The sequence below is a fragment of the Merops nubicus genome, unplaced genomic scaffold (assembly GCF_000691845.1).
Source record: "Merops nubicus isolate BGI_N331 unplaced genomic scaffold, ASM69184v1 scaffold1, whole genome shotgun sequence".
Classification (NCBI taxonomy): Eukaryota; Metazoa; Chordata; class Aves; order Coraciiformes; family Meropidae; genus Merops; species Merops nubicus.
The window spans coordinates 42865-59433 of record NW_008585965.1 but is presented as its reverse complement, the minus strand read 5'-3'; the positions used below and the strand labels follow the sequence as shown (position 1 = coordinate 59433).

Here is a 16569-nt window from a genome sequence, read left to right as displayed (position 1 = left end):
GGAATTCATATAAGTGTGTATGATAATGTAATAGGTTTTTGCTCTCAGACTTTGATGGCTGAATTTACTCCAGGTGTTTTGGCAAAGAAGGAGGCTAAAGGTTAGAACTGGAAATCTATGTTGTATAAACACTAGTGTTTCTTTATTATTAAAAACAAACAAGCAACACTCACATCCAAAACAAGCTAATATTGTCTGTTGTGACAAAAGACTCCAAAGTGTAAAAATTACTACATTAATGGAATGTTTATTTATTCTGTATGATTAGGCAAACAAAACCATTCCAAATGCTTCTAGTCTGAGAATTCAAAGGCTGAGTGAACCATTGTTTTGTTACTTTAGCATCAAGCTAAACTCAAAGCTTCAACTCCTCTGTGTTCCTATTTAAGTATCTTGTATATTGATGTGTGATAGATTGTTTCTGATGCATGTTCAACAACATTGAATAGTCTCACAGTATTTAATACTTCACCAATAGGGAATAAATTGACAGTGACTGGTTATTGAAGCATGACACTGAAGTAATATACAGGGAAATAATGTCTGTGGTCTTGGTTTTTCAGGAGTATGTGTGTATGTACAGTATGTCAATACACATGTTTGGTTTGTTTTCCAAGACTTTGTGTGTTTTGATTTTCTGACACTGTAGCCTTTTCACAGCTTGACTTTTCTGAGAGACATCAAGCAGCATAAGAAATACTGTAACTGATACAGAACTAAGAGTAAACACTTCAGAAAAAGCAAAGTACGAGGACTTCACTGCTTGTCAGGGCCAGAGCTTCCTGCGTACGTGGGACAGTAGCTCCTGCGGTGGGATTGGCCAGTTTTGTGGCAGCTGCCAGTGCCTCCCTTCCCACAGTGCAGGCTTTCCATCACCCTGCCTGGCTCTCCTTTCTTCAAGGATGAACCTTGCCCAGCAGTTCATCCATGGGGAAACTCAGCTTGCGTATACTGTTGAGAAGTTTTATAAATCACAGTCTTTGAATGCTTGCTCCCCTCTGAAACTCTCATCATCCTAGCAAAAAATTTTTTTTGAATCTTACTCCCTTTCTGGTTTATGCTTTGGTTTTTTCTTGGCAGGTGCCTGTATTGAAACCTATGGATTTGATGGTAGAAGTCACTCCCCGGAGAATCTTCGCTAATGGTCACACCTATCATGTCAACTCAATATCTGTCAACAGTGACTGTGAGACATACATGTCAGCGGATGATCTCAGGATTAACCTCTGGCATTTAGCAATCACAGATAGGAGCTTCAGTATCCTTTATTGTGGTTCCTTGCTCAGTGTTGATAGTGTTAGCGGGGCTTCAGAGAGCTCTTTTAAAATATTTTGTGTGGATTTTGAAATATACATTTACTCATCAGAAACCCTGCAGTACTTGTAATAGAAAATGCTCAGATTTTGTAAGAGACAGCTAAGAGATTGCAAAAATTGCAGAGTTCTATGTGAAAAATAAGTCTTTGAGTTAGTTAATGGCAAGTAAATAGGAAACTGATGCCAGCTGAATGGTAATGATCCACCTGACTAGAATACTCTGTGTTATTTCCTGAAGACATTTCATGATGAGCTGCTCCACCTTGCTTTGCTGAGAGGTCAGTCCTTATTCTCACTGCACCCGTTGTTCTCCATCATCATGCTTCCCAGAACCACAATGCCCGAGATGTGCAGTATTTAGGGGGGTGAGGCTCAGCTGCTTTGTGTGGGTGGTTGTGTCTGTAATTCATGCCAGTCATTCATTGCTGTAGCAAATGCTGGCATCATCCTGAAACCTGTGTTGTGGGATGATTCCAGTCATCTGTGAGGCTGCCCCTTGCACTGCAACAGGGTGGCTTGGAGGAGGAGCAAAGGAAAATGTAGCCAAGAAAAGTGATTCACTGTGTTTTGCAGAACATAACGGGCCAGTAAGAAGAGAAATAGGTTATGGGGCCAGCTCAGAATGTTGTTTTCCTTTGGTGATTTCTTTTTAAGTATTTCAAAAGGAGTCCGGTGGATATTTCTCTGTGGTTTTCTGTGAGGGACTGTTAAACATCAAAATAAAGTCCTACAGGGGGCAAATTCCTGAAAGAAAGTACCAATGTGATGGGGTGTTCTCCCTGTCTTTTGTGATTGTTTACATTTCTTACTTCATAGGTGAGATGATCCATGGAGCTTAACCTATACTTTGTTAATGTGATAGGAAACTTTTTAATTAAATTAAACAACTCCTAATGTCATTAACTGCTGTTGCAGAATCAACTAACAGGTGCCTTTACCCTGGGAACTGCGGGGAATATCTCCACAATTTGTTCCCAGACTCATATTGTTGTCTTTCTTTCAGCTGCCTAGATTAGGCAAGCCAGATAGTGCCCTTTTTAATATGACTGTTCATATAGGACCAATTTATATGTGATTCTTCAAAATCCAACTTTGTCTGTCTTTGGTATGCAAGCAAGTGTACTTCCACTCTTTAGTAAGAGAGAGCAGAGCAGGGAAATAGTTTTCCAGCATACCTTGGTGGAGTAGCAGCATGGCTCCTGACAGCATCCACATAACTGTGGCTTCACACCCCAATCTTGTCTCTGTCCTGGACACTTTTATATGTGACTACTGCACGTTCTCCTCTGCAGTGTATCCTCCTCTTCTAAAGCAGAGCAGTGAGTCAGACCATGCACAGCAATCTCTGCATGTCTGTGTGTGATAACCAGATCACATTCCAGAATACTTATGCAAGATAAGTCTTTGCTTTTGGCAATCACTTTTATTGTGCTAAGGGCTATTTTATAAAGTAGGACTGCCAAGAGGAATGTTTCTGACAATTTTTTTAAAAATAAATAAATAGTTATTACAGTTCGTGAGGGCATGTATTCTTACTAAGTGATTTGCCATGCTAAGAGTCTACTGACAGAAATATCAGTCTCAAATGAATATTTGACCCCAGTTGTGTGTCATGAGATTGGCATGGGCCCACCTCTGGAGCCTGTAAAGGTCCCTCTGGATGGCCTCCTTTCCCACCAGTGTGTCAACCACACCACATGGCTTGGTGTTATCCACAAACTTACTGAGAGTACACTCACTTCCACTGTCCATGTCACCCACAAAGATGTTCAACAGCACTGTTCAACAAGCGAACAGTGTAGATTACAAAGGAATGTTGCTGGGCTTGGTGCCTTCTCCAATAGATTTAGGGAGGCAGGCAGGAGGAGGCTCAGGCAGCTTTAAAAATGCTTGCTTCACATCTTTTCGCTAGATGCAAATTGGAAATGAGGCAACTTGCTGTTTTACATGCAAGGCTCAAATCCGTGAAATATATGTTTAAAACAATAAACAGAAAACATTTTGGTTTGAAGTGGCATTTGTTAATAAGGGATCTGGCAGTGATGTGTATTTGTCTTTCTGCTTTCCCTTAGAGGCAGCTCTACTACATATAATGAACTACAATCTGTTTACCCAAGAGGGTGGTGGAGTTTCTGGACTTTCAGTTCATGTTTGAACATCTTTACAAATTGCATGAGAAATGCTGGAGAAAGAATGGGTTAGCAGCAGTATGCTAGGGTGTTTTTCAAGTACGGTACTTTGTCTTGTAGAATTTTATTTGAGAACAGTTGGGTTACAGTCATTATTTTATCAGTTTTACAAATCACTGAGAATTGTTTGTTTCTTTGCAAATGAAAAGACAAAGCAATGCATATCTTAAGTTAATTCTCTTCCTGTCTTCTCTGGAAAATATTTTAAATCAGCTTTGCAGAATTTTGACCAGAGTACTTGCCTTAGGTAAAGCCTTAGGCAAATAAAATACCATTAGTGGTTTCTGGTTTTCTTTTGTATTAGCATAAACATTAACAGGGGTGAAAAGCAGAGAAGTGAGTTTTATGCTATGGCTGTTGACATTTTCATGAGGAATACGTAAGACTTCTGTACATTGGTTCCCACTTGCAAGCAGATTTGCTCAGTATGGTTTGGGTAGGAGGAGGAGGGGAGAGGTCAGCTGGTAAATAATTGCACATGAGAGACTTTTCTTTGCTCTAAGGTTTAATGTGTTTGGCTGTGTTATGGAGAGTGAGAGTCGCTGTCCTTAATTATGGATGATATTCGTCACTGGAAAAGAAGTGAGGTAAAGGTTGCTGTATTTCTTAACGTTCAGTCTGAAATGGCTTAGCAGTGTTGCCCGTAGCTTAAGTCTTTAGATAAGTCATCTTGGATGTAGTGAATGAGAAAACAGAGGACTGCTGGCGGCATACTGATAAGGCTTACTCACATCAGCAGCAATCTTTGGACTATATAGCTGTACTAAATATTCTTTATGAGAATGTATTTGGATCGCTCACGGAACTATGTGGCTCGTAGCACTTGAACTTGCTTCATTTCCTGGTAGCACACTATTTCACTCTAGAGGCTGTCATGGCATTGCTATGGAAACAGCATCACTGTTTCCAGCACGTACTCATCTTGAGACTCGTCTTGACTAAAATACTCATTTCTCAGTCAGATCAATATAGTCCAGGGTTATCCTGTTTTAATAAAAAATTCCTTTTTCTGTGTCCCAGAAGGGTTGAGCTAATTATCAAATCACCATAGAGCCTTCTTGTAGTTTAATGTATTCCAGTGTTTGAAGCATATCATGGATAGTCAGATCGTTAGGCACCATATCTTGGGGAAATTAATTTACTTAAGAAGCAAACAACAGAACAAAAAGAAATAGAAAAACCAAAATAACATGATACGTGGAGACCAAGTCTGTGTCTGTCTATTGTGCACCTGAATATATTGCATATATAGGGCATGTATAGTGTTCTGGGAACAGCCCCCAGGCTGGGGAAGATAGCTAGCCTTATAAAATTCCTGTTACCTACCTCAGTGCTAAGCATTTGAATGCTAAACTGAGTGCAGTATTCTCTTGGCATTTGTGGTGCTGGAAGCTGGCAAGTTTATGCCCTTGAGTGAGATAAGGTTGTTTCTATAAAAATTCCTCAGCCAGGATGACTGTGCACAAGCTGTGTGCACAAAGATACATTTTTTGAGCTCTCAAAAAATGCCTTGGCTGTGTGAGAACCTGCTGCCACCCCCAGCCGCAGCACTGCTTTCCTCAGGCATACGCTTTCTGTTTGGGTAGGTGGCAGGCCTTGTTTCTCTCCTTTTCAGAGCTCAGCGTAATCCATTTTAGCACTTCCTGTTCTATCAAGAAAGATTCTGCTAATCTGTATCATGTATTTAAAAGGTATATGTTATACCGTGGAGTCATGTTCTAGCTGAGTTGCTACTAGCAACATTTGAGTAGCTTTTCCTCAAATTTGTGTTCTTTCATTCTTCACTTTCCAGAGTCTTTCCTTCTCCCATATGTGTTGTCTCTGTCTCTCTCTCCTTTAAAGGAGAATGAAGATACCTGTGAAGCTAAAATCAAGTCTGTAAGTTAGAAGCAGAGGATTGCAGTGGTACTATGTACCCTGTTTTTGTGCTTTGGCTCTTCTCAGCTGTAACTATTGAGAAACTATTTCTTTTGTAATTAGAACAGTCCTGCGTAAACAACTGAGGGAAAAAAAGCTGTTTTCAACAAACTGATAAGATTCTGGATTGATGTAATGCACTCCTTAGTTTCCATTTTTTTTCGGGGGGGGGGGAATAGTGGCCTTCTAGTAAAAATAAGAGTTGACAGTAGTAAAAATAAAGATTTTTACACCCAACTCATATCTGAGTCAACTGGAGTTTTTTTGTGCATTTTGATAAGTGTTGAATTGTACTCTGATTTGAAGTAAACTACTAGAAATGCTAAGGGCTCCAGTGATCTACCTTGCAAAGCCATGGAGAAGAACAGTATGTAGAGGAAAAAGGAGTAGAAAAAAAAAGGAATAAATTCTAGAAAAAATAAATAAATTTCTGGCTTGAAACTTGTGAATACCCTAAGTTCACACCAAGTATCTGAAGGCAGGTTGTAATGAAATTTGGGTCGGTCTTTTCTCCCAATTAATAAGCAGTGGGGCAGGAGGAAGTTACCTCAAGTTGCACCAGGAGAGTTTTAGATTGGATATTAGGAAAAATTTCTTCACTGAAATGATTGTCAAGCACTGGAGCAGGCTGCCCAGGAAGGTGGTTGAGTCATGATCTGTGGGGGTGTTTAAAAGATGTGTAGATGTGGCACTTAGAGACATGGTTCTGTGGTGGACTTGGCAGTCCTGGATTAACGGTTGGACTTGATGATCTTAAAGGTCTTTTTTAACCTAAACGATCTTATGATTCTGTGATTCTATCAGTACTCAATGGTTAGGTTCTTTGCTGCATTGCCATTTCTTGTTTGCTGATAATTAAACTGGTCATGATAGACATCTTTCCTCCTTTGTATTACTGAAGTGTTCGGCATAATTTAGCACAGTTAAATACTTCACAATAAAAATATTTTAGAATAATTGCAATAAAATTTTGTGATTACTTAGTCTTAGCTCCACTTTATACTCAGTTAAACAAAGACTGTTAGAGCCAAGTAGGTGTGGTGGAATTTTAACCCAAAATCTGAATGTTGCCTTGTGAGACCCCACTTCCTATTACTTCTATCCATATTTTAAATTTGCATTAGATAAAGTGACAAACTGATCAGGAGAGAAAAATCCCATAAAAAAGGTAACAGAGATGAAGAAATGGCAGAAAAATGGTTTTCTTCTGGAAAAATACAAGTCAGTGTATCTTTGCTCCATAGAGATCTGTTAACTGCCAGAATGCAATGGGATGGAATTCCACTGAGGCCCAGCAAAGGTTTTTTGCTAGGGATCAGTTGCTGTAATTGACAGAGAAAAGTAATTTTTTTTTTTAAATACGACAATTCTAACCTTGAAAAAGATAATCACAAGCAAAAACTTTGTTGTAGTGCTTAACATTTAGTCATTTGTTGATTAATTTAGGGAAAGTGTTTTAGTACCTAAGCCTGTTTATCTTTCCCAAGATATTAAAAGAATTTTCATTTTAAATTAATCTTATCTGAAGCAATGGAAAAGTTTTTCATTTGCAAAATGAATATACTAGATGGAAATTCATGGTTATCCATGCAATTTAACTTCAGGTTGTTTTTAAGTAATCTGAGTTTCAAAGCTCTGCAAAGTGCCAGTTTCCATTTACTTTTCCCATTAACTTTTGGGTTTGAGAACTTTCAGCTTAGAGTATTTGTACATTAAAAAGAAATTATTTTTAAATTACCTATGCAACTGTAGATACCAAATCACCCGCTAACTTGAGGATCATTTACCCTGGTGTAGTTCAGTATTTTTCTTTTGCTAAGGTGTAATTGATAGATTGGCAGCAGGTGCTTACATATTTCTTATTCTTAATGCTGAATATTACTCTGTCAGCAAAGCACCATATATGTAAGTAGCAACAGCTCATAGGTCATATACTGAAGCTCAGAAATAGGAACAAGCTATAGCAGAGAGCTTATAACATGCTGCTGGTAGGACCACAGGAAAGGTGTCCCCTATACTTACCATGGTGCATAAGAATACTTAAGGGAATTCTTGAAATTGTGGAGAAGTATTTGCTCATTTCTGGAAAGATTCTTTGCATGAGTAGTATAAGCAATTCATACTATCTCTTTTCAGATGCCCCAGAAAACCAAGAGGATAAAATTCTGGTTTGTAGGGAGGTCTGACACGTCTTTGATACCTGACTAAAGTTCTTGTGCTTTTTCAGTACTGACTTAAAGCTTAACAAATAAATCTCGTTTACAAACGGTTGCTTGAATTGGGCTCTTCCACACAACATTTTAGGGCTTTTCAGTTAGTATTGTGGACCTGGAAAAGCAAGTGTGACTATACTGGTTGATGTGACTACAGTAGTTACTGAAGGGGAGAGCAGGGTGTTTTGCTGTTGTCAAAGTGAAGTACATATACATTATTTCTTGTCTAAAGCACTGACCCACCAAAATTCTGATATTCTCCTTTTATTTTCCTCTCGGTGGGCTTATTCAGAAATAAATCCTTGCTTGCATGAAAGTAAAAAACACATCATGTTTTCTTTAGATGTTGGGAGGACTTCCTCATTGTGCTGAGAAGTTGACAAATAATGGTATCCAAAATAAAATCCACTGGAAATCAAGACAAAGATTTGTAGTCAGGTGGATGTAGAATAGCTTGAATTCCCAGCTATCAAGTTTATGCATCATCTGAGGGAGATCCAAGAGCTAGGAAGGTGAGTGAATCTCTGTTAGCCAACGTAAGAGTTAAAGTAAATGTAAGCAGGGTTTTTTTGAGACAGAAAAGATATAGTGAAATGCATTTTGGCCTCTTTTATCATTTTTTCATGCATCAATTTGCATTTACTCTATGTGATGTTTATAACATTAAGCCTCAGACGGTGATAGTTTAAGCAAAGTACAGTAACCTCTTTATTTATGTTAAAATATTAACTACATACCACACCTTAGCCACGTATACAAGTAAAGTTAGGCAGAATTCCAATGTCAAAATTGTGTATGCAGTGTAAAAAGAATATTTTTATATACATTAACTGGAGAAAGACGTTAAAAGAATAAAACCTAATCATCATTTTAATGGAGCTGTTAAGCAATATTACTAGATACCAATGATGAAATAAAGCTTGATTTTTCTTTAAACTGTGTTAGGTTCTGTAGGGGTCCAAACTAATTGGGTATGTAATACTAGATAAATAATAATAAAGAAGAATATAAAAGGACAAATAATTCTCTGACTGCTTGTCAGGGGACCAGACTGGTTCCATGGGCATGTAATTAAACAATGCATTGGGCAATAGGAACACTTGTTCTATGTAACCACTGTTGTCAAACGTGGCATGAAGTAAAGAATTTTAAACTTTAAACAAAATATCTCATGTGACCACCAGAATAAGGATTTTACAAATGTGGTAGCTGGGAAGGTCATTGATGTGTGTTTTTGCTGCCCATTAGGAAGAGTGCAGTAGGGATTCTTTTATTAACATCACAAGAAAAGTTTCTAGTGTCAGTTGAGGAATAAAAGTAGTAAAAAGGTAAGTATGTGTAACTGCAAGTTTTCATCTTCTCTCAGCCATATAGAATCCCAACAGTAAATGGAGCCTTTCATGAAATCTCAATGGACTCATTTGTAAGAAAAATTCATTGCATCCCTAGTGCAAAGTGCCAAGAGAAAACTGCATATCTAGGGTCACCTTAATGACTTTGGCAGACACTAGGATAGCTACAACAGGAACTGAATTGGTTCTGTTTCTGCTGAGGTAAAACTATGTTCAGTTTGGAGACAGCATTATATCTGATGTGGTCAACATCTCTTGTAGAATCTCTTAATTGAGTACAGTTTTCAAGTTTTCAGAGCAGGAACAGTCGTGTGTTTGTTACCTTGTGCAAATTGCAGTCTTTATAACTTCTGTGATTCGGATAATAATTGTAGCAGTAAGGCTGTGTGAGTAGGGACTGCAACAACCTTAAGGATGATTTGTATTTCTTGTAAAAGAAATACAGAGAAGTCTCAGCATATTTTAGGAGACTTTAAGTCCAGATTTAGAGAGCTCTGAAAATGATAAGTACATTTGCAGAAGTGGTCTGTCAAGACTTTTGTTTGGTTTTGTTTCTTGCCAGCCTTGTCAGAAACCACTGCTTTTTAACTATTCTCATCACCTTAAATTGACTCCTATCTCAGGAATTTGGCTAGCAGCCAGTCAGAGGGAATTGGATGACAGAGCACATCTAATAGCCAAAGGAACGATATCAGAGCTAGTTAAACAGCATTTTAGCATTGAGTCACTGTCTGAGACCTTTTTGCCATACAGCTGAAATGTGCCCTGCAGCAAAAGCAAACAATACATGGCTAGAGCGTCAGATATCAGTGTCTTCAGGGCATGGGATAGTGCTGTGGAAGTACTCCCTATCTAGCCATCCTCCAAAAATAAATAAATTGGAAGAGTTGAGCATGACTGTGAAAAACTAATTATAGCTGAGGCTTTTGTGTTCTTGGCAAAGACCAGACTCTTCCTTTTTCTGGAATTGCTTTTAAAGAAATTAATTTAAGGTGATTTGAACATAGCTATAGCCTTGGGATAATTACTGCACTGCAGATTTTTATTGTTTAATAAAAATATTAATTTGTTAATCAGAATACATAATTTTCTTACTTATCACTTCTGTCCATACACAACTTGAATGAATAAATATGTGATTACATTATCCTTTTAATGGATTTCTTTATCTAACCCCCCTCTGTCTTCTCTAACACAGTTGTCCCCACATAGAGACCCATCCCTGTTTTGTTGTTTTGGAGGTAAGGAAAAGTATAGCTAAAGGCATTAAAGTACTTTTGTTTTTTAAAACTATATAGCGAATTGCAAAAAAGAGAAGGAAAATTGACTGGAGTGGCAGCAAATTACAAGATTGGTGTGAAATCCTGAGCCCTTAAAAGCTGTTTCACAAGTCTCTAATAGTACATTAAAGAACACAACTGGGATTTCACTGTATTCATGTGTTTGTAGAGTGATCTAGGCAACAGCACTATAGAAGATACTTAGAATTTTACAAGAGGTGTGAAGATGTCTTTACACAGATCTCCATAAAGCTGACTGCTTTCCAATTTAATTAGGACCCTCACTAACAAGTTATTGTTTTGTACCAGGAATGTCCTTTAAAATATCATTATCTAAAGCTTTCTCAAGTTTGTTGCTATCAAATGAGTGTTAATGACACCAACCAGATTTCCTTTCTCATCCTAGTGGTTTATTCCATTAGAATTTTTAGGTTTTATCCAGAATCTGAGATCCTTAGCAAAGAGGGAACTACAGCAAGGAATATTAAATTAGACATAAAAGATCACATCACGGAGATGACGCTCAGATAAGTAGCACTCATATTTTAGTGTAATGTGGCTGCAGTCAATGAAGTTATTCCTATGGAAATGGGTAACAGGATTCAGTCCCAGATTTATTGTCTTACTAATTTTATTTCTTTAGTTGATGAGTTTTAATCAGCATGGTGTCAGTGTGGAAGCTTTTAAATGACATGCTTCTGTTCCCCTCTGGATTAATTTCTCACTGAAGCATTTTGAAAATGAGCCATTTTCTGTTGTCACAGGTGCAGGTGGCGTATCCAACTTGAAAAACATGTACTATAAATTTATTAAAAGTTAGAAAAAAACCACATTTACACTGTTCTAGGTACAATTATACGAAAAGATAATGTATAAATAATTTAATCAGCTGTGCCAGAAGGGAGAATTCTCTTAAATGAGTCCAATTATTCTCATTCCCATGTGAGTTTGGACTTGAAATTAACCTTGCAAAGCACAGTCTTCTGCAGAGTACTAACGTAAAGAAGAAGAAAATAGAAATTGCTTTGCTCATTGGCTAAAATCCTTTAGCTTGAAGAGTATTACATACAAGAACAGAGATGTCATAAAACCACTTACATGATCATGTTGGGTATTGTAAACCTTGCAGTCTGTACCTCTGTGTTGTTTGATCCTTTAAAACCTGAGATCGTGGAAGCTTTTCTCGCTATTGAAGTAGCCAGGTTACTTCTCATTAATGTAGACATTTCTCTTTCTTTTCTGTTGTCATAATACACACTGGCAAGGACTGCACTTCAGTAGTGCTGTTGCATATGAAATAGCAGTAGTTAAGGGAGATCGCTTTTAGGACCTTTGGAATAAATATGCTCTGTAAATAAAGGCAATATTAACTTTGTTAAAGTTACAAGACCACAGTGAAGAGCAGATCTATTTTGACTGCTTTCATACTGATTGCAAGCCATGTGGTTTGTCTGGAATCAATGTTCTGAAAGCACAGCAAGCAAACAAACATGCATACAGCTGTGAATATTGAACCCCTTTGCCTCAGAGAATAATCTTGGTATTTCAGACTCCTGGAACCAGTATTTCTCTGCAGTGACAAAGCCAGTGGGCATTTTTGTAAATCCTTTCACATAAACTAAGCAACTAGACAGCAAGTTTTGCCAAAACATTTTAATCAAGTGTCTTATATAATTTAATGTAGATTATGTGGAAAACTTCCGCTATGGAGTTTCTTGTGAGAACTTAAATCTCATTTCATCTTGCTCATGTTCAGGGGTTTCATGGCAGTGCAAATTTATTTGCAGTCAGAAATATCAGTATAAATTTTTAATGCAAGTCTTTATTAGTATTTTTAAAGTACCTGTTTTTCAGATGTATCCAAGTATTTTTGCAGATAGTTTTATTTGGCTATTTTCATAACAAACATCCAGTGAAGGGAAGAGTGTTGTGCTTTAGAAGACACTTCTAGCTAGCTAAATTTTGTAAAAAATGCACCCTTTGTGACTTGAATTGTAACTTCAGTTAAAATATGGAATTATTCTACTCTCTTGAGGTACAAATACTGCTATATTGGGGTTTTCTGAAAGGTATATGGAAGAATAAATTGCGTGTAGGCAAAGAAAAATCCCCACCAAAATGCTCTAATGAGTCTGTACCCTCCAGCTGGAAGTTCCGTGTCTGCCTTTTAATAGGCAGATCTTCCTCAGCTCCATGGGATTTTAATAATTATCCAGAAGAAAATTCTTGACGGTATTACCTATTAATGCGTAGGTAATTTTTTTTTAATTTTTTTTTTTAGAAAGGCATTTTATCTCTTCTTTCCTCTAAGTTATGTAGGAGACAATCCCTGGCTACTTTTAAGATAGAGTTTGAGAGGTTACATAAGTTGTATTTCTCTATTTTACCATGGACTTGATTCAGCAAACCAAGTAGATCCTTCTCAGTTCTCTTAAACAACTCACTGATTTCAGGCAAACAAGCTTGTTAATGGTGAGATGATACTGTTTTAGTTTATAATTCATCCTTGACTTATTATGTCGAAATTACGCTCTTTTCTTGAAACTCTTGCTATACGTGGTGCCGCTTATCATACTACGTAGAAGAGTACAGCCTAAGAGAAGCTGAGCTAGGTGACTTAATAGGTCCTTTTATTAACAATTTATATGTACCTGAGGCTCTTCTGGTATTTGTTATGTTCCAAATGTAACATTAGCATCCCACAATAGTTCCAGACAAATCGTAATTAATTATGGTGCAAATATATAAAATAAATATGGCTTTGCAGCCTTTTAGAGCTTGAGTACTGTATGCAGAAAAATGCAGATGTGCATTTACAAAGGCTGGTCTTCCTCCGTTGACTCATCCACTTAATTTTGCTCTCAGCTCTGTATATGTAGATAATGATTTCTTTGCTCTTGAAAGTTTGAATATGCATATGGTTGTGGCTAAGCAGGCATGTGACTGTGTCTACAGTTGAAAATGCAGGTGTTCTTTTATAAAAAACAAGCCAAAACTTCAGTTCTTAAATAAATTAAGATTTTCCAGTATCTACTTCTAAATTCATTACTCTCATAGTAAATTGATGGTTGCGATGGATATGAACAGGCCTATCTATGAGAAAGGTTGAATGTGATTTGCATCATTTTAAATACTCTCTTTCCTGGCAGTGCTATTCTACAATTCTCTGCCTTCAACACTTATTCAAATGTTGAAACTACTCCACAGGCAATTTCTCTTATGTATTAGATTTGTTTTTCTTCAACTTGCATACAGCGAATCTCATGACATTTACTGAATGTATGGCAGTAAAAGCAATTTCCTAATTTTGACTAAGTAGCTTTAAAATATATTGATTCTTTTTTCAAGTAATATTTAAGTAAGGGAGACTTGGGATTGTCTTGCTGCTTTCTGATGCTATTCTACTGCCAAAATGGGAGTGCATAGTAATTCTGATGTTACCGAGATACAAATGAGATCTCTTAAATTCAGAGTGAGTCTTGAGACTGGTTTGCATACTGGGGAAAAAATTCCAAAAGACAAATGTAATATTATCTAAACCCCTCAAAACTGACTAGCCAAGGAAAGAACTGAGTGTATACTCACATGCCTGGAGTACTGTGGTAGTGAGGGGAGAGACCATTAAAGCAGAATCTAGAACTATTGCTCTTGCTGGCCCTTAAGCTGACCTTTGCCAAATCTTTGCCACTTCATGCTTCAGTGTCTTTATCTGTAAAACATTGACAGCAATACTGACTCTCCTTTGCTTTGAACTTAAAGAATAGAAAATATTTCTTAATACTGCTTTTTTATTTCTTGCCAAATGTCTCCAATTCTCAATGAAACTTGAGATGGAAGGTCCACGAGTTGCTGCTTTGCTTCAGACATTTGGTATTTAAGTCCTGTCCCTTGCTTCCCATTTGGCCTTGAACAGATCTTGTTAGTTCTGTAGTCCTGCAAGACTCTTGTTCCTATTAGCTGCTAGCCAGCTAAACCAGTCACTTCCTCATTCACTGAGCCTAAATGTGAGGCCAGTGCCCAAGGAGCACCACTCCAGCATGCAGACCTCCTCATTATACACACTGTATAAATGTCTGTTACCAATAAGACAGGAGGATGTACTGAATATAACATCCTGTGTCTGGGTGAGCTAGATCTCAACAGTAGCTCAGTTTTTATACCTCTTCTTTACTTAACGTGGCCAAATTCTCTTTTATGGCTGGCTCTAGCTGAGCAGCTGCAAAGTTTATTGCTGCTGGTGCAGCCCCTTAGCTATGACCAGGTCTCTTCTTCTTCCACTAACTTCTCTATTTCATCTAATTTATGCTGTAATTCCTGAGTTAAGAAATCTCAGAAGTCCCCAAAACTGTGTTAACATTACTTAATCTGTTCTTTGTATGCTCTTTGTACTTGTTCTTTAAATTATGATTGATCCCTTTACTATGTGTATGCACAGCACCTAATATAATTGTCTATGACTTGGCTTTCCAAGCTAAAAGCCCATGGCAGTTTTTACTCTTTACTGTATCTCATAATCCTGATGCAAGAAAAAAAAACTATAAAAAAAAAAAGCTGTCAGAAGCCTTTTTACTGTTATAATGGCACCATCTAAATACCTTTGATGGAGACTTTTATTGCCAATCAAAATCAAGCCATTTCAGTTGATATTTTCAGCAAATCACCACTGGTATGAGACTGTTGCCAGAGTTCCTAACTCCAGTGTGATGTCCAAAGCATCACTTTATAAAGACCATGGAATTAAAAATTGAATTGGGCTGACATTTTACTACTAAGTAATTTTCAAGTGTGGATCAATACCTTGCATTAACTAACATTAGGTCTAAGACAGCTTGAAGGAGCACACGCTTATACAGCAGTTCCTGCCTTTGTGGTTGAGAAGAGTGAAATGGTACAGACAATATAATTGCAACTCTCTGGGCTTTTAATATAACCAGTACAGTACAGGCTTTTAGTGAAGCAGTGGGTGAATGCTGTGTGATAAAAAAGCATTGACATTGTGGCTATTAGAGGTACTTAGAGTATAAATACTGGGTCATCTCCCTGCCTAAGGTAAAACACTGGAATTTGAAGAAGAGGCCAAATCCATTAACCTATTGACAATCCATTCCAGAAACTGACAACAAGTCTGAAAGAGAGAGATTCAGAAGTTGAACCCTATCCACTGCTGTCCTTACTGTCCTGACATGCCTGTTGTAGTATTGTCATTCAACAGTGAAAACATACAGTGTAAACATATGGTATATCTTTAAGAAATGAGAAGAAAAGAGTAAACGGGTGGTTATTTATGAGTTAAGGCTTGCTTCTTTCTTTCCTAATAAGATTGACATAATCATATCATGATGTTATCAAGCATACCAAGGCCTGATTCTGTCACTGCTCACCTGATGTACACAACCTAGAAAAAAACTGTAGCCATTTGGAATTAATACCCTCAGCTGCTGCATGGTGTAGGAATGATATAACCACCACATAGGTAGTGTAAAACTGGTAGAGCTTGATATGTAAGCATCACAGTTCCCTCCTTGTAATGAAAATAGTGTGCACTACATGACTAACAGAGGAAACCACTCAGAGAAATGCTTATATTAAAAGTGTAGAGCCTCAGCAGGACCACGGTAATCAATTACACTAAACTGAAGCCCTGGCAGCTTCTATGAATTGCTATTGATTTCAACTATTAGCCAGTGAATCTTTCTAGGACTAGACCTGAATGTGAGTTGCAGACAGAATTAGGAGCTGGAACAAACTTGTATGGAAAACACAGGGAACAGCCAGGTTTGGGAATATATGCTATGATGAAGTTTATTTTCTGAAAGTGCTTAAAAATTAAAAAAAAAAAAAAAACAAGTCCCACAGAGGTCTAAAAATATAAGTGTCACATCAGTATATATTGAAATAAGAAAGATGAGAATTTTGGCTTTCTTACAACGTTAGTATGGAAAATTCTGTCTGGCTTTCTAAATAAAGCCCCTGTCCTCCATTGCGGTTGAATAAAGGGGAGAGTCAGTTAAGTTTTTTTTCCTGTAGCCTTCATCTGACTATACCAATGATTTCTATGCAGTGAACTCTGAAATCACATAAAAACAATTCCAAAATAATGGTAGGAGATTCAGTCCTCTGTATGCTATAAGATTATGAGTTGCAGGTTTATTGTCTACAAAATTCATTTTCTTATAAAATTCTTTGTTGGTTTCAGTAAAATAAAGCAGCTATTTCTTTATTCATACTGTTCACTTCAAAGGGTATTTAATCTTTTTTGAGGAGACTGCTATGTTTCCATTATCATACAAGGAAATTCATTC

General features: G+C 37.3%; 1 protein-coding gene across 1 annotated transcript in view; it reads left to right on the top strand.

Annotated features, from left to right (window-relative positions):
* The window catches only part of LOC103780784 (serine/threonine-protein phosphatase 2A 55 kDa regulatory subunit B gamma isoform), a 134702-nt gene that overhangs the window by 85214 nt on the left and 32919 nt on the right, over positions 1-16569 (top strand). The window contains exon 5 of the mRNA XM_008948474.1: positions 1081-1258. Coding sequence (XP_008946722.1) covers positions 1081-1258 — 178 coding nt within the window. The remainder of the gene's footprint in view (positions 1-1080; positions 1259-16569) is intronic.